Genomic DNA, 16304 nt, shown 5'->3' with positions numbered 1-16304 from the left:
AAAATGTAGGATGGTTATTGTCACAGACAAGTAATTATTTCCCTTTGCATACCGCACCGGAGCGCACTCGGCTATTAGTTTGTATTGCATGCCCTTTATTAAGAACCTAACTGCAGTGTGGCTCTCAGTGGTGTCCTACTATTGACTGGCTGAAGTTGAACTGCGCTGTGTCAGTGAAGTAACAGATAGAAGCGTGCAAAAAGGGCCGTTTTGACCCTAGGTGGCGCTATAAGCGAGATCTGTAGAGTGCGCCCATGTGTGGGGAATGCACCCTGGACAGCTCCACCTACCTGTAGACCCTGTCCCTGCAACTTGGACAGCTCCACCTATCTGTAGACCCTGTCCCTGCACCCTGGACAACTCCACCTACCTGTAGGCCCTGTCCCTGCACCCTGGACAGCTCCACCTACCTGTAGGCCCTGTCCCTGCACCTTGGACAGCTCCTGCTGGATCAGTCGGAGCTCATCCTGCTGACGCTGGATGTTGGCCTCGATCAGCCTGGTCCTCTGCTCCAGCTGATCCTTCAGGTGCTGCATGGCGTCCAGCTGATGGGAAAACGTTGCCATGGGCTGCTGCTGCTGGTGCTGGTGGGAGGGGGGGACAAAGACACCATCAGCAAAACGGACCAAGACATGCGAGTATGTGACACGTCTCTGCATTGGCCCGTTCCAACAATCTCCTTCCACCTCCCTCGTCCAGTGGAGCTAGAGTGACAATAACTCACAGTTGTGGGTCCTGTGATTTAGAATTTATTTTTCAGACACAAGGCCAAGGTCACACCACAAGGTCAAATTGTTTATAACCTACATGTAGCTAGGCTACCAGGGTTAACAAGCTTTGGCTTTGATTGTCTGATTTGGCTTTATGTTTCTCACTCCCAACAGACTGTGCTGTCTGTAGCAGACATTTTCTTTGAAATAATTTGTCCAACACCAAGAAGAATGCACTACGTGACCCAACAACTAGACATATTGGATACATGTCATGATGTCTTGCTCAAGCAACAGCAATGCAAGTAAAATAATTCTTTCACCAAACCAGCCTCAAAACAGTGAACTCAACTTTTCACTTTTGAGGCAATGCAAGTAAAATAATTATTTCATTACCTCAAAACAGATTTCTTTCTATATAGTTGATCAGAGAATTCAATAGATTGCACAGCCTTGTATTTAGTGATGCCTGCAATATGCAGTTCAAACAGTGTCTTAGGTCACATTCACACCAGAGAGCTTTGCTGCGATTAAAACGAATTCTGCTGTGCATTTTCAGAAAGTGCAAGTTTGGCAGGTGTGAAGGCTCATTCGAATCCTAATGCGTATCAAAGAACCGCATTTTACTCCGAGCTAAAACGGGGGTTTCGCTTCGCTTCCAATCGCACTTGATTACTATTCGGTGCAGGTGTGAATGCAATCCGCAGTAAATAAAGGAAATGAAGCAAACAATGTGGCGGGTGAGGAGCTGAACACAGTTGGAGTTGGAGAAGGCATATTTTACGCAGCGCAAAGATGTCCCGTTACCGTGGATAGACGTGGACGAATGAGGAAACTGAAGCCCTGATCGAAATGAGGACGAGTACATTTATCAATTGCTTAAGAAAACACATAAAAACACTGCAGTGTATTATAGCCTACAGAATATTCTGTCTGTCTGTCTGTCTGTCTGTCTGTCTGTCTGTGCGTGCCGTAAACATGGAGTGCTGTCACTGTGTGGGGACTGGGGAGTAGGGACTAGTGTGTAGGCTAGTTTATGAATGGAACACATTGATAAAGGTGCCCCCTGCTGCGTTTCCAATTGCTGCGGATGACAGTGTGAAGGCAAACTGCACCAAATTAAATATGCAAGAATCCCAATTTCTCTGCCCATACGCATCGAGTCTACCGAAGTACTAGTCTACAGCTTCTACAATGTAAAATCTGGAGTGTTTTCTGTGCACATTAAAACGAGTGAAGGAGCTCAATGTCTTACCTGGCCACTGGGCTGGTTCTGTTGTGGTCGCTGCTGTTGTTGTTGCTGCTGCTGCGGCTGTTGATGTTGCTGCTGTTGTTGCTGCTGTTGTTGCTGCTGTTGTTGCTGCTGCTGTTGTTGCGGCTGTTGTTGCGGCTGTTGTTGCTGCTGTTGTTGCTGCTGTTGTTGCTGCTGTTGCTGTGGCTGTTGCTGTGGCTGTTGATGTTGGTGTTGCTGCTGCTGCTGCTGCTGCTGCTGTTGTTGCTGCTGTTGTTGTTGCTGTTGCTGCTGCTGTTGTTGTTGCTGTTGTTGCTGCTGTTGTTGTTGTTGCTGTTGTTGTTGCTGTTGTTGTTGTTGCTGTTGTTGTTGTTGCTGCGCCTGCTGTTGCTGTGCCTGCTGTTGCTGTGCCTGTTGTTGCTGTGCCTGCTGTTGCTGTGCCTGTTGTTGCTGTGCCTGCTGTTGCTGTGCCTGCTGTTGCTGTGCCTGTTGTTGCTGTGCCTGCTGTTGCTGTGCCTGCTGTGCCTGCTGTGCCTGCTGCTGTTGTTGCTGTTGCTGCTGTTGCTGCTGTTGCTGTGACACCATGGTCTTCCCTGTAGTCTGAGAGCTCATAGAATGCTGAGGAGTAAAAATATGGAAAACCAAACAATGCAGCCAGGTCAATGATATTCTCCGCAAACACACACTTCAGAGCCTGCTGCACAATTAAGACAGACATGAGCTTAAACCAGTCTATCCCGACTGACCTGACTACTGATGGACGACCTTCTCTGTGACGTCATCTCTATGGCAGAGACAGACTGCCGCCCCAGTGTGCTCCTGTCACCCTGGAGTTTAGTCTGCGGCGCTGCACGGGAGCCAGAAACAAACTGTGATTAGTTGCTTTGGTTTTTGTTGGGGAAGGTACTTTTCCCCCCAGCAGAGTTCTGCCTTTCTTTATGTACAATCAACTGAACATGATCTCATGTAAACATGCCAGATTTAGCTTCGAGCAGTCCACCAACATACAACATCCAAGTTGCGATGAGGAGTGGAATGCAACATCTAGTGTCTGATAATTATAAATAGCAAATTAACAACTTAAATCCTATATACTTATACCGGGGTCCAATTTTGTAAGATACTTTCACAGAATGTTTGCCCCAGAATAGGTATGCTAGGGAACTAAGTGGTTAAGTGCTGGGAGGGGGTTAAAGCTTATGTGGAGCTGTGTTTGTGGTGGTCTCTCACAGGCTGGATTGGACAAGGCGGTGTGGGTGGACTTGGCGGTGTGGGAGCTTCGTGAGGACTCTGATGGCGTGGGGCTGCGGTCGAAACGCTCCAGCGCCTCCTTCAGGCTGGAGTTGTTGAGCTGGGACTCTGATTCAGAGTCCTGCGACTGCTGTCAAGGGAGAGAGAGAAGCAGCAGTCAATACAGGGAAACCACTAGTGCTCGTCTTATGGCTTAACCGCTGCGCTACTGCATCATTTTGTCCACATTTGGCAAACATCTCACCTTGTCCACCGTCATTTCTGGCAGCGACTCTTCGATCCCAAGCTCCCTGCGTTGCTCGGTCCTCACCTCGGAATAACTGCACAGCAAAGACAGGAAAAAAAGATGCAACGTTTGGTTAGGTTTTCTCATGTGACCCATATGGGTTTCTGCCATTTCTAACTACAAACGATAATCAGCAGCACATTCTCAACCTGACGAGTCGTTTTGACCAAGCGCCGTGGTAGTAATTGATGGAGAATTTGGTGAAGACATTTAACCAGGTAGACTCAACATTGAACATGGCATTAAAGATGCAACGTAAACATGTTGGCGCCAGAGCAAGGCGCCTGCGCCACATCTGGGAACCAATCGGCAAAAAAAGGAAAAACAGCGGCCTCTACTTTTTGTGCTCCGCTCAGAATCTGTTCTTGAGAGATTAGCGCGAGTGGTGTGAAGGCTGCTTCTGCAGACTCTGCATTGTTCAAGTTGCCTCCCCATAGGCAGAGAATAATAAAATGACTGTTCCGTCAGCATCAACATGGTTGACGTGAAAGGTACATTGACCGAGCGGCGCAATATGTGCTGGAATCAGCAGAGAATACTGATGGCAGTTCAGTACCTGACGACGGTGTGCGTGCAGACAATGAACTCCGGTCTGGAGTTCCACTGGTGGTAGGTGATGTAATAGTGCGTCTGGAGCCAGATCCACTGCTGCCCTTTGGTGAGGAATCTGTAGTAGCAGGACTTCCCCTTGCCGTACTGCATCACTATGGGACACAGCGAGGGGGAGATGAGCGCACAGGACAAGCCACGCCAGCTGTAATCCTCAATTGATTGATTGATTTCATTAGAATTCGGATTACATTAAATCAGTTAAGTCAATCCCTTCAACAGCACCTCTTGATACCGACCAGCTTGCTGTAATATCCAAAGCTAATTTACTGTAGCACAGGTCCAAACCGGATGCAGTGAGGTAGCTGGCTTTTTTGTTTCTTTTTCGTATATTGGCTGTATATACTGTCACAATTTGATTAATAATATAAAATAGTAAAATAAAGTCACTCACAGTGTTCATGGCATTTGGCCAGTGTCTCCAGGTCGTCGACATGGTAGTAGTCGTACCCGGATGTGCCCAGCACCTCAAATGGCAAGTAGCCTATGATGGGCGGGGCTCTAGTAGACATAAACAAATGATTGGAGAAAATAAAACGTCATTGGAACGAGTTGGTGGAAACTTCTTCTCCAGAGCGTTGTTTAAAAGGGCACAGATTAATCCACCGTGTCAATCCATGTCACATGCAATCATTTAAGAATCTAATTATAATGGAGTTTCCACAGTAGAGGGAAAAGAAAAACTCAGTGCTCTAGAATTGCCTCCCCGAGGCAGCGACAGCTGTTTTCCCCAGGGAAGCAAACAGAGATCGACTAAACAGAGACCATGGAGCTGAACACAACAAGATGCTATCAATAGAAGCATTCGGTGAGCAATGCTCACCATCATTAAGGGGCAACATAACACTAGAACTACTTTGTTGAGTTATTAGGTTTATGGTCACTTCATAATGCCAGCAAATTGCAATTGATTCTGCTCCCAAGTTGCGCAGTGAAGGGCCAAAACGTTTAGTTTCCGGAAGACACTGGAAAAATAATAAATGTACCTGTGGTCCAAGAAGAGAAACTTCCATTCTAAACTATGTCTGGAGGTGAATTCCTCATTGGGTTCTTCTACAGTGCACATCTCCTGTGGAAGGAGGGGAGGATGGGACAGTGATCAGTGATTCTCAACCTTTTTCATTTCAAGGACACCCCAGTTTTATATGCATTAGACCACAGACTAACTTCTCAAGGACCCCTGGGGGTCCCCAGATCCAAGTTTGAGAACTGCAGTATAGCAAATAAATTACAGTAGGAGTCTAAAAATGTAAATGAAAACATTGACATCTATGAAATCATCTAGCATTGTTTTGTTTTATATCCATTATCATAATGGTAAATGTGTTAACCACAAACGTATTTCCCTCTGCACCAAAACTGTTTGGCAAAACTAGACAATCCACAACCGCACAATGCCTCCCATTGCAATGCAAGCTTGTAGATCGGAACATTTACCAATTACAACATGCCCAGAAGGGATGCTAGGATTGTGTTTAATCTGACAAAATGGCAAAGCTAAGTTACCTTGATAAACTGTGGTTTGGCTAGCCTCACGGTGGCTATGAAACAGACTCTGTCCTCAAAGGCCGGGTGAAGCGATCGTTGGATCACTCCTTCAAAACCGTTTCGGGTACAGTTAGGCACTACAGGAGGGGCAGAAAACAAATAGTCTTTATGAAGCTTTTCCAGTTCAAGATCCAAAATACACATTTCTTTTATAAGCTTTTCCAGTTTATTTTTCTTGAAAATGTTCTTATTCTTAGAAAATAAATTCTAAAAGTGTAAAAAAAGATATATATATTTACAGAAAAGGAAAAACTAAACTAATAGTGTCAGATGCTTGCTTATTTCAACTCACCATTGTCCAGGGACTTGAAGTTCCCAATGAACTTCACATATTCGTACACAGGGGGCTCTTTGGAGTCTATCGTCCCTCGGAGCATGTGGCAACAGAATTCTAACTGATTCTTTGCTGGAAAGAACACATAAATCCCTGTTTTATATATAAAAAAGTACAATCTATCGCATCTATGAAAGCTTACATCAAACATGTATAACGCAAATGCATCCCGTCGAAATGACGGGCTGAAATGAAGCCCCAGTGGAGATGTGTGATTACTTACTTTTCAGATATTCAGGTGTCACGGTCTCTGCGTCCATTATGTGAGAGGACAGGGCCTTGTAGACATCTGAATGCTCCCCAATGGGCAGAAAGTTCAGCAGGTTCTGATCCACCAGGTCAGACTGAAACGCACAATTACACACATCAAACCCTGCAGGGTGAGTCAACCCACCACTGGTGCTGTTTGTAGCTCCATAAAACACTGCAACATCAACATCAAACACCAGTATGTTGGGTCCAATCTTTCAATACAATCTCATTCATTTGACAGCTCCAGTCAGTATTTGAGGTTCAGAGAAGGGCTGTACCACTCACAGGCAAATGTTCTAGTATTTGAGGTTCAGAGAAGGGCTGTACCACTCACAGGTAAATGTTCTAGTATTTGAGGTTCAGAGAAGGGCTGTACCACTCACAGGTAAATGTTCTAGTATTTGAGGTTCAGAGAAGGGCTGTACCACTCACAGGTAAATGTTCTAGTATTTGAGGTTCAGAGAAGGGCTGTACCACTCACAGGTAAATGTTCTAGCAGAGACGTAACGCTCTCTGAGACGTAGATGATATTCCCATCGGTCATGATTGCCAGAAAGAAACCATCTAATGCCTGGTACAAACAGAACATACTGTTATTATTCAGAAAGAAACCATCTAATGCCTGGTACAAACAGAACATACTGTTATTATTCAGAAAGAAACCATCTAATGCCTGGTACAAACAAAACATACTGTTATGAATCAGAAAGAAACCATCCAATGCCTGGTACAAACAAAACGTACTGTTATTAATCAGAAAGAAACCATCTAATGCCTGGTACAAACAAAACATACTGTTATTAATCAGAAAGAAACCATCTAATGCCTGGTACAAACAAAACAAACAGTTAAACACCTTGAGGGCCCGGGCCTATTTAATCCATTAATAAAATGTGCCCATCGTCAGCAAGCGCCTCTAGGCTTGCTGACGATGGATCAGTTTTCATAGCACCAATTTGACGGAGATTAGCAATCTCCGTCTCGGGCACATGACCGTGCACTTGAATTTGACGGTGATTTACGTCATGGGCCCCGATGCCCTGATTCGTGTCATAGGATTTTCACCATGATGACATTTCAGTTGATGACTAATTGTCACACAAATAATTGCGATGAATGATTTAATTGTGTTTTTGGCATTGAAAAACACTTTGTAATAAAAGAAAATACTGACAATGACCGATACCAGAATCATACCACTAATCAAAATAAATAAGGTAGGGCCAAAATGTTTTTTTTTTTTTAAGTGTAAATAGCCGATCTACAAGTTCACAGTCGCAATGCCACACGTTGTGAACTTGTAGATTAATAATCTACAACAGGGTTCCCCAATTAATTTTCCTCAAGGGCCATATTTTGACTACGGTACCAGGCTGGGGGCCGAGTCGGCATGCACGAGGTCGAGGTCTTGCCCTGAAATTAATGTTCAGGGCAAGACCCCATTTGAAAAGGACCCCCAGTTTGACATGCAGAGGCTACTGACCCCAATTTAATGCCATTTATATCTGGGACCCCCCAACCCCCCCCCCCCCCCCCCCCCAAAAAAAAAAAAAAAAAAAAAAAAATATATATATATATATATATATATTTTTTTAATTCTTCCGTGGGCATCAAGGGGGCGCTCCGCGGGCCGCAGATGGCCTGCGGGCCGCTAATTGGGGAACCCTGATCTACAAGTTCACAACGTGTGGCATTGCGACTGTGAACTGTGAACTTTTTTTTAAACATAAAAAATAATGGAAGTAGCATATTATGCTACTTCCATTATTTTTGATGTTTTAAAAAAATCCAACAGATTCATTTATACACATGAATGGAAAACGATCCAGACGATTAGACAAAAAAAAACAACTACCTGCGATCAGGATTATGTAATATTTGTGTCTCAGGCCTACCTCTAACATCAGCTGAGTGAACTCTTCATTACTAAGAAATGATGGCTTCCAGTCTTGTCGGATCTCGCTCGACTCCGACTGGGCGGAACTTTCTGATGGAGAGAAGGGACAAAACGGCTCAGGTCTGGGTGCTTCGTCTCTGTTCAGGTGGAAACCTCACACTGGATGTGCAACACTGTTACTTTTCAGGATTCAAATTCAAAGTAGCAGATCTACAAGCTCAAAAACGTGGTACTTGTGTGTGACGCTGTAGTATGATCAAGCACACAGCAAAAATATATAAGTTTTAATATGGAGATTTGAGGTTTCAGAATCAGCTTTATCGTCACATCACAGTTTTACAAGTAAAAAAGTGGGTGAAAGTCTATCAGGACCCAAAATATACATTTTATACTTACGCCCCATTTAAAAGTGAAAATAGCAGATCTACAAGCTCACAACACAAGTCACTATTTCTTAAACGTTTTTGAGTGGTGCAACCACTCCAAGGAACAGCTTTGTCCCTGTGACTGTCTGTTTAGAGTATCAATAGGGGGTGCTGTTGCACCACTCGCTTCAGACTGGTCTGATTTTTTTTAATGCATTTTTAAATTATTAGATATATTTGGGGCTTTTTGGATAGTGTACAGTAAGTTCACAGGAAATTTGGGGGAAAAGAGATGGGGAGTGCCACGCATTAAAGGTCGTTGTAGCAAACTTCAGAAAAATAAGTGATATTTATAAAAAGTGAGGGGCACTCATCATACATCATCTCATTCCGGCCATTCACAAATTGCGTCCTCACTTTTGCCTTCAATGTTTGTGTTTGCACAAACACTCAAAACTGGCCATTCATTGTCTGTCAATGGCATTAAATTTGTGTGTTTGCACAAACACTCAAAACTGGCCATTAATTGTCTGTCAATGGCATTCAATGTTTGTGTTTGCACAAACACTCAAAACTGGAGATAGGAGGGCCTAGCGCCCCTCAAAAATGGGTCCACAACCCCTGGGATTACAGCTATAATGTCTTTACCTTTATGTTTGCGTAGGAAGTCAATGCTGTTCTGCAAGATAGTGGACTTGTCCATCTTCCGGGTGTTGCCCGGCAACATGGTCCCCAGCTCTTTGATGAGGACATTGAACTGATCTCTGCGTTTCTTCTCAGACTTGTTACGGGACACACTGTCAGGGCGACAACAGGGGTGTAAACCAGTGGTTAGCTTGATTTGGCAAATTCTCCACACCTGCCATTTGATTAGTTAGTCGGCACTCTTCAGACATTCTCCACAAACGGACGTTTACCACTGCACAAGGACTTTCCACAACTGCCGATGCTCATATCATGTATGGGCAGGCCCACACACATATGCCCATATACTGATAATATCAGGGATCTCCATATATTCACGACAAGGACATATAGATATCTCCATGTGAGCATAAAAGGGATACACAAATGCCGATGCTCATATCATGTATGGGCAGGCCCACACACATATGCCCATATACTGATAACATCAGGGATCTCCATATATTCACAACAAGCACATATAGATATCTCCATGTGAGCATAAAAGGGATACAGGCACACAGACAGATACAGAGATCTCCACAATGAGCACAAAAGGGACACAGACTGACAGACTGTTAAAACGGGTGCTATGATAATAGGTATTGCATAACAGGGTGGGCCATTAGGCCCACCCTCCCAAGTAGGCCGGTGCCCAACAGGCACAGGTCTAGTTAAAAAATAAATAAATAACCCCGCCCACACAGTGGCACGCACACGCACGCACACACACACTTTCAACACAAATCTTCTCTTCTGGGGGCCCCCGGCACAAATTATTTTCAGATGGAGATTGAAAACCACTGCAATAGTTTGATTATTAATTATAAGGAGGCGAGATAATGATTAGGCTACATGGGGTAAAATCTGTGAAAGTCACAGATTGCGGCTTGCTGGTTTAATCCAGGCTACAGAGCAGCTGGATAAACATCTTTGCTAGCAACTCACCGCTTTGCTTTGTCCTTTTCATCTTCTTCCATTAACCCATCAAAGATACTGCTGTCATCCCTGCAGAGCAAACACAACACAGGTTGGACTGGATTCTCCCAGCAGCACCGTGACCGGGGCTCTAACACTTTAATTCAGGACTGGAGCTACGCTGCAGGCTAAATACTAAATACCCCAAGAATAAGGTTATGGCAAAGCAGGAATAAGGCAGTGGAGACAAATATAGGCCTGTCAGGAGTTCATGTGGTGTGATTTTATCTACAGTATCTGTAGATCTTGATAAGTTTCAGCATCTGTACGTCGCCTACACCAAGAGTTTCTCACATTGCACATTGTTGAGGTTTAAGTTTGATCAGTACAAATGGAAAATATAATGGACTGCATTTACATAGCACCTTCCTAGTCTGTCCGACCCATCAAATCACTTTACAATGTAAAACAAACGCACACACACACACGACCGCCTGCCCGGTCTACCTCCTGCGCCTGTGCAGTTAAGTATAGGTGCAAAACTAAAATAAGTAACATGATTACACATTATGACTGTCCCATTTTTTGGATGTTATATTCCACTGGACATCATTCTCCTGTCACAACAGCTCATAATAGCTTGCTGCGGTGTTTGCAGATTGTTGTACTTAATCTGGGAGTTTTCTTAGTCATTATTTTGTCATGTCTTCAAACTTTCCTTGGGTGTAATCTGTGGGAAATGTGATGTCTTAGTTGGTACAGTGGGCAGGGTACCCTAAATATAGGGACGGACATAGGGATGGAGATATGGACATAGGGAGGGACAGACATTGCTGTTCCTTGGACTGGTTGCACCACTCAAAAATGTAGCTCAGATCCCACCACGTTCTGTGTACTGTGCACACAGTCTGTCTTCTCTCATAACGCATGCACAGTCTCTGTACTCTTCTATCTCATATCACTGAAAAGACTAAGATAGTAAGATACTCCTTTACTCTAGATCGGATATGAGAGATAAGCCAGCACTCCATGCGTGCCAGTGTCATCCCCAGCCTGAGTGCATAAGGCAGCGTGTGTGTTCCGTGTGGCCTGCAGGGAAGCAGCAGTGACGTGACGTCGGCCCCGCATTGTTCAGCTGCTTGCGATGGCCGTGGAACAGCAGAGATGTTTAGTCAGTTAGTCATTACTGCTGCTGCTTTCATTAGCCACCCGGAGTCAGGTCAAGTTCTGGCGGCCCAGAGGCTTTCGTTTCCTTCCATTCAAGCACTTTCCCACTAAACAAGTCTAAGCATGCTATACTGAGACTATGCCAACATAAGGCACTTTGGACCACTGGCATGTCACACACACTATATTTGCATGCCTCCAAGAGTCTGCGTTTACGTAGAGCTCTGCATCATTTTCACAACGCAATTTCCAATAGGAATTATTCTGAAGACTCATGATAATTTGGCAATTTCTTCGTGGAAAAACAGATGAATATTGAAACATATATTTTTAAGAATATTGACCACTGTCCCCACATAAACGATTTACCTATTTTGTACTCGTATGACAGTATGATCTACTATTCTTGGAAATATTTAAAACATTTTGAAAATGTTCGCCTATGGACATGCCCAAAATAGAGAGACACCATCTTCAAAGTAGGTGGGGCCTGCTCCCCCTTTGGCGGCAGAATAAGATCCGTCAAAATGATCATCCTAATCAGATTACTACATCTTCTTTTCCTATCACTACCAGCAGAAATACCTCTAAAACAATTCAGAGAAAACATATTTCAAGATTCATGTGGGATAAAGAAAGACCAAGGGTGAAATTCTCGACCCTACAGTTGTCGCAGAAGATGGGGGTCATGTCCCTTCTGTCTTTAAGGGATTATTATTTGTCAGCACAGTTGAGACCTCTTGTATATTGGGGTCACCCGAGGCCAAATGGAAGGGTCAAGAGTCAGTCTTTCATTAAAAGTTTGGCTAGAGGTGGTCAAACATTTCCAAATCAAAGAGAGGCTAAACTACAGTACTTACATTGCCAGCATTGCAGGATTGCCAATTCAGACAAGGCAATTAACTAAGATAACCAAAATATGTGACATTAATAGTTTAGATATTTTATGTAAAACATATGGGATGGGTAGGCAGGACTTTTAAAGTTATTAGTGTGGTTGCCCTAACAGAGCAAGCTCTCCATGGTTTTGACCAGATGGGCAATGTTCAGTCTTCATTTCTGACTTCAGCATGCCTCTCGTTTGGAATATTAACGCTTCTAAAGAGACTTTAGCGTGACCAGTGCGAGGTAAGAATGGAACATTATGTCTCCTGCTGGCACTCTTATCACTTATATTTTGAAAGATGCTGGCAGCATCCATTGTGTTAACCCGGTCGATGCCAAATTTTGCACACACTCCCTGGATGCCAATGCTGAACCTCTGCCCCAAATTTTCCATAGTAGGCAGACTTTAAGATTTTTTTTTATATTACTCCTCCAGATTCTGTCCAAAAATCCCGCAAATCGTAACACACTATCTCTATAGTCATGTGCTCAAGACGGATCTGTCCAATATTTCATATTTGATCCTAATTGGCTAACATTGGCTTTCAAAGTTGGCAGGATTGGCCCAATTTGAACAAAAAGTGTCAAATCATGAACGCAGCGTGCAAATTACGTGCAATCTTTCACAGACTTTCCTACTAGGCTGAGGAATATATCCCACCCTTTTCACATCTGCCTGTTATAGCGCACCCAACAGGTGGATTTTTGCAAAACACATTTTTGGAACAAAATGCCTCAAATCATCCAATTACCATCCAGGGCGTAAGAAGAAATGGCACCCATTTCACATTGGCCTATTATAGCGCCACCAGGAGGCCACAACCTGACCTGCCCTGGTGGAGTCAGTCTGTATTGGTGGTGGGGAGGGGGGCGGGGGTCGCTAGACATGGCCAAAGCATTTCTGGGGGTCCCCAGCCAAAATCTTTGAGAACCCCCGTCCTAAGTAGGCATGGAAAGGAACGGGACTGCAACGCTCTATTACAGATGGACAGAGAGACTCTTCCGGACTCCTCTCAAATCTTGCAAGTTTGTTGCTGGGATTAAGAAAGGTTGATAACAAAGTAGATTTTCTCCTGATTTGTCTTGCTAAAAGAAGTATGATTATCTTGGAAATATTGTGTGCCTTTGATGATTAGGTCTAGTATTTCGTTCAGTGACCATGGAGTTAAGGAATGGATCATAAACTGTGTTCACGTTCATTCTCGAATAGACTCAAACATTCTCCCCGTCTCCTAATAATCTGTCCGCCCACTTCACGCAGATACAGGAAGTAAAGCAAAGTTGGGACCTCTTGCTATTGGCCTCAGTCACATAAAACAACATGGGGTGAGCATCCATCCATATGACTCCAAAAATAATTGGAAGGAGGAAAAAGGTGGAGAACATGGTGTGCATAATTGACCAATGGATCATTTTTATTTTGACACTGTAAACGGGGAGCATTATGATTAGGATCACGGTGAGATGAGCGCTTTGAGAACAGACAAGTCGCAACAGCATCTACAGTCTGAAACTACTTTTGGTAGACACTGCAACAGCACAGTCTGTAAGCACTTATTGGATTATGTGGTACATCTGTCTGCAATTAGTTTCACATATAAGAAATTAAGATGTTTGCACAATAACACTGCTGAGAGCTTTATTTAGTCAATGGCTAGATCTACTGGAGTCAAGGCTCTTGGCATGGCTATTGTCAGACTGTTGATTAGAATAGACTAGCAAAGTTTTGATGAAATGTGATATTGATTTCTAAGCTTTCTTAGCTTGAATTTGTAAGCAGTTATTGTGTTCAGTTCATTACAAAAATATTGTTGGACTGGGAGTGGTTAACAGAAACTCAAGATGGTGCAAGCACCAAAAAAAATAGATGCTCAATATTATGTGCACCAGATAATGTAAGCTGTGATCCGTGCCCCCAACACCCAAAAGCAAAGTCTCAACCTGTAAGAAACACTACAGTGTCTCGCTAGTCGTGACTAATTTTGTTCCATCTAGAGAGAAAGTGGATTGGTGTCCCCGAGGCTGGCTCCTTTGAACAATGACACACACACACTCAGACCCCTCTGAATGATGCATTATTATGAACAGCTCAAACCATGGAAGGTCCACTGTTCAAACAGGACACACACACCGGTCAAACATACACAATACATACAGACACATATAGTACAAGCTAATCATTAACACTAATGATATTTGCTCTCCACAGGAGGATGAATGGGTGTGTGTGTGGACTGCAAGCCTTCCCGTTTTGAAAGAATCACGCATGGCTGGTGACTCCACCCTTATGGGTTTGCAATAGACTAGATTTATTATACTGATAGCTGAGCTTGTAGATCGGTAATCTTTGGTGGAGAACCCCGCTCGCAACTAAGAATAACCGAGGCTTTAGAGCACCGAAGCAACGATGGACTGCAGCCAACCTCATGTTGAACCTGATCTTGGTGTTTGTCTACCTACTAAGCCGATGTTAATGACGTCCTCCTCTGCCTCTACACGGCATCACGTTTGCGAGGCATTCAGTGTCACGGGTGTGGCATTCGTTTCCTTCACATGACCAGAGAAGCTCACGCTCGCACACACGGATAGAAAACAAACAAGAGCACAAAATGCGGCTACGAATCAGGAATCTCGTCATTTTAAACACCACCCATGCTAGCCTCGGTCCCAGGCTTATCTCGTCATTTTAAACACCACCCATGCTAGCCTCGGTCCCGGGCTTATCTCGTCATTTTAAACACCACCCATGCTAGCCTCGGTCCCAGGCTTATCTCGTCATTTTAAAACACACTTACTCATCTGCGAAGACAAAAGCCTGGTCATAATATAAGGCAGACAGAGAGTGCATAGACGGTAATGTCGGGCCGGAACATCAGTCAGACGTATTTCCCCTGGATACGATGTTTTTTGACCAATCACAACACTTCACACACACTCACTCACACTCATTCACAGAGAACACACACTCACACTCATTCACAGAGAACACACACTCATTCACAGAGAATGTAAACAGATTTGTAAAGCGTCAATGTCACTTCCTTGAGCGGTACTTCCGCCAAATTCCAGCAATGCACTCTACAGCGTATATTGTGCCCAGCGTGAACCCATGTAGTACTGCTGAATTTTGCCCTCTTAGTCTCAAAACAAGGGTCATTTACGAAGTCATAAGTATGCCTTCCCTTTTATTTTTAACAGGCGTTTAGTGTCAACAACAAATTACCAAGCAAATGTACAAGAAGAAGAAGAAGAAGAAGAAATGTTGGGTACATTTTAAGATTTCAGCCGGGGGCCCATTGCTGCCCTTTGTCTCAGTATATTTTTGACGAGGCCGTTAAATCAACACCTTCCCCTTTCACAGAGCCAAGAGAACTCCCAGAACATTAGGTCATGGTCCTTTTTTCTCTGCCAGCTGCTTGCTTTAGGCTTCAGTGCTGCTCTGATGCCAGCGGCAGGAAGGACAGGGAAGCTGACAGTGGGGCCACCCTGGCCTCAAGCCCCCTGGTGGCCCCTCACTCACGTGAGAAGAGCTTTTGCAAAGAGCAAAAACACTGCACGCTCAAAATGGAGGTGTGCATGGTAATCTGGGGATTAGGTTGGGTATTCCAAGCTGGTTAGAGACAGAGAAAACTGGCCCCCAATTTTGCTTGGACTGCCTGCCCGGCCTGTTAAAATGGTGGTGCCTTTATATAGAGGGGCGCCTTCATCCAAAGCACTATAACAATATGCATTTACATGCACCCATTCACACTCAAATTCACACATTGATTAATTCATTTGTTAATTAACAATTTCAGCAAGTACAATTACACAAGCAATGCTAAAAGCATAACATAAACAAGTTAGGGGTTAAGTGACTCTTGGACATGGGGGAGCCGGAATTTAATTGGGTTTTCGATAATAATAACCAGTAAGATGCCCTGAGGGTGTTCAGCGCCCTGAGGGCGTTCACTGAAGTGTCAGTGAGGTCAGATGTAGAGTTGCTGACCGGCTCCATATATGCACATCTAGTATGTCAAACCATGTGTGGCTATCCAGGGTTTGATGAGGTTAGTTAGATCCATGTGTTCATCATCAAGTGTGACTTGCACTGCGGCAACCACAATACGGCCATATATTGACAATCCCATATACTGTATTTCTCCTGTTATTCATTGACCAAACAAT

General features: G+C 44.0%; 1 protein-coding gene across 9 annotated transcripts in view; it reads right to left on the bottom strand.

The window, feature by feature from the left end:
• The window catches only part of clocka (clock circadian regulator a), a 51256-nt gene that overhangs the window by 9911 nt on the left and 25041 nt on the right, over positions 1 to 16304 (bottom strand). For 5 of the 9 annotated variants that reach the window (XM_080770771.1, XM_080770773.1, XM_080770769.1 and 2 more), the window contains 15 exons: positions 10116 to 10175; positions 9132 to 9280; positions 8117 to 8208; positions 6703 to 6792; positions 6193 to 6313; positions 5928 to 6041; positions 5594 to 5712; positions 5074 to 5156; positions 4482 to 4588; positions 4035 to 4182; positions 3437 to 3512; positions 3172 to 3322; positions 2688 to 2788; positions 1966 to 2559; positions 411 to 584 (listed from right to left, as the gene is read on the bottom strand). In XM_080770771.1, coding sequence (XP_080626897.1) covers positions 411 to 584; positions 1966 to 2559; positions 2688 to 2788; positions 3172 to 3322; positions 3437 to 3512; positions 4035 to 4182; positions 4482 to 4588; positions 5074 to 5156; positions 5594 to 5712; positions 5928 to 6041; positions 6193 to 6313; positions 6703 to 6792; positions 8117 to 8208; positions 9132 to 9280; positions 10116 to 10175 — 2179 coding nt within the window. The remainder of the gene's footprint in view (positions 1 to 410; positions 585 to 1965; positions 2560 to 2687; positions 2789 to 3171; positions 3323 to 3436; positions 3513 to 4034; positions 4183 to 4481; positions 4589 to 5073; positions 5157 to 5593; positions 5713 to 5927; positions 6042 to 6192; positions 6314 to 6702; positions 6793 to 8116; positions 8209 to 9131; positions 9281 to 10115; positions 10176 to 16304) is intronic. The other 4 variants (XM_080770777.1, XM_080770776.1, XM_080770775.1 and 1 more) reach the window with 3 other exon arrangements.

Source organism: Protomyctophum bolini, assembly GCF_963924005.1.
Source record: "Protomyctophum bolini genome assembly, chromosome: 8".
NCBI classification, from domain to species: domain Eukaryota; kingdom Metazoa; phylum Chordata; class Actinopteri; order Myctophiformes; family Myctophidae; genus Protomyctophum; species Protomyctophum bolini.
The sequence above is the reverse complement of the archived record's forward strand: the minus strand, read 5'-3'. Positions and strand labels throughout refer to the sequence as shown.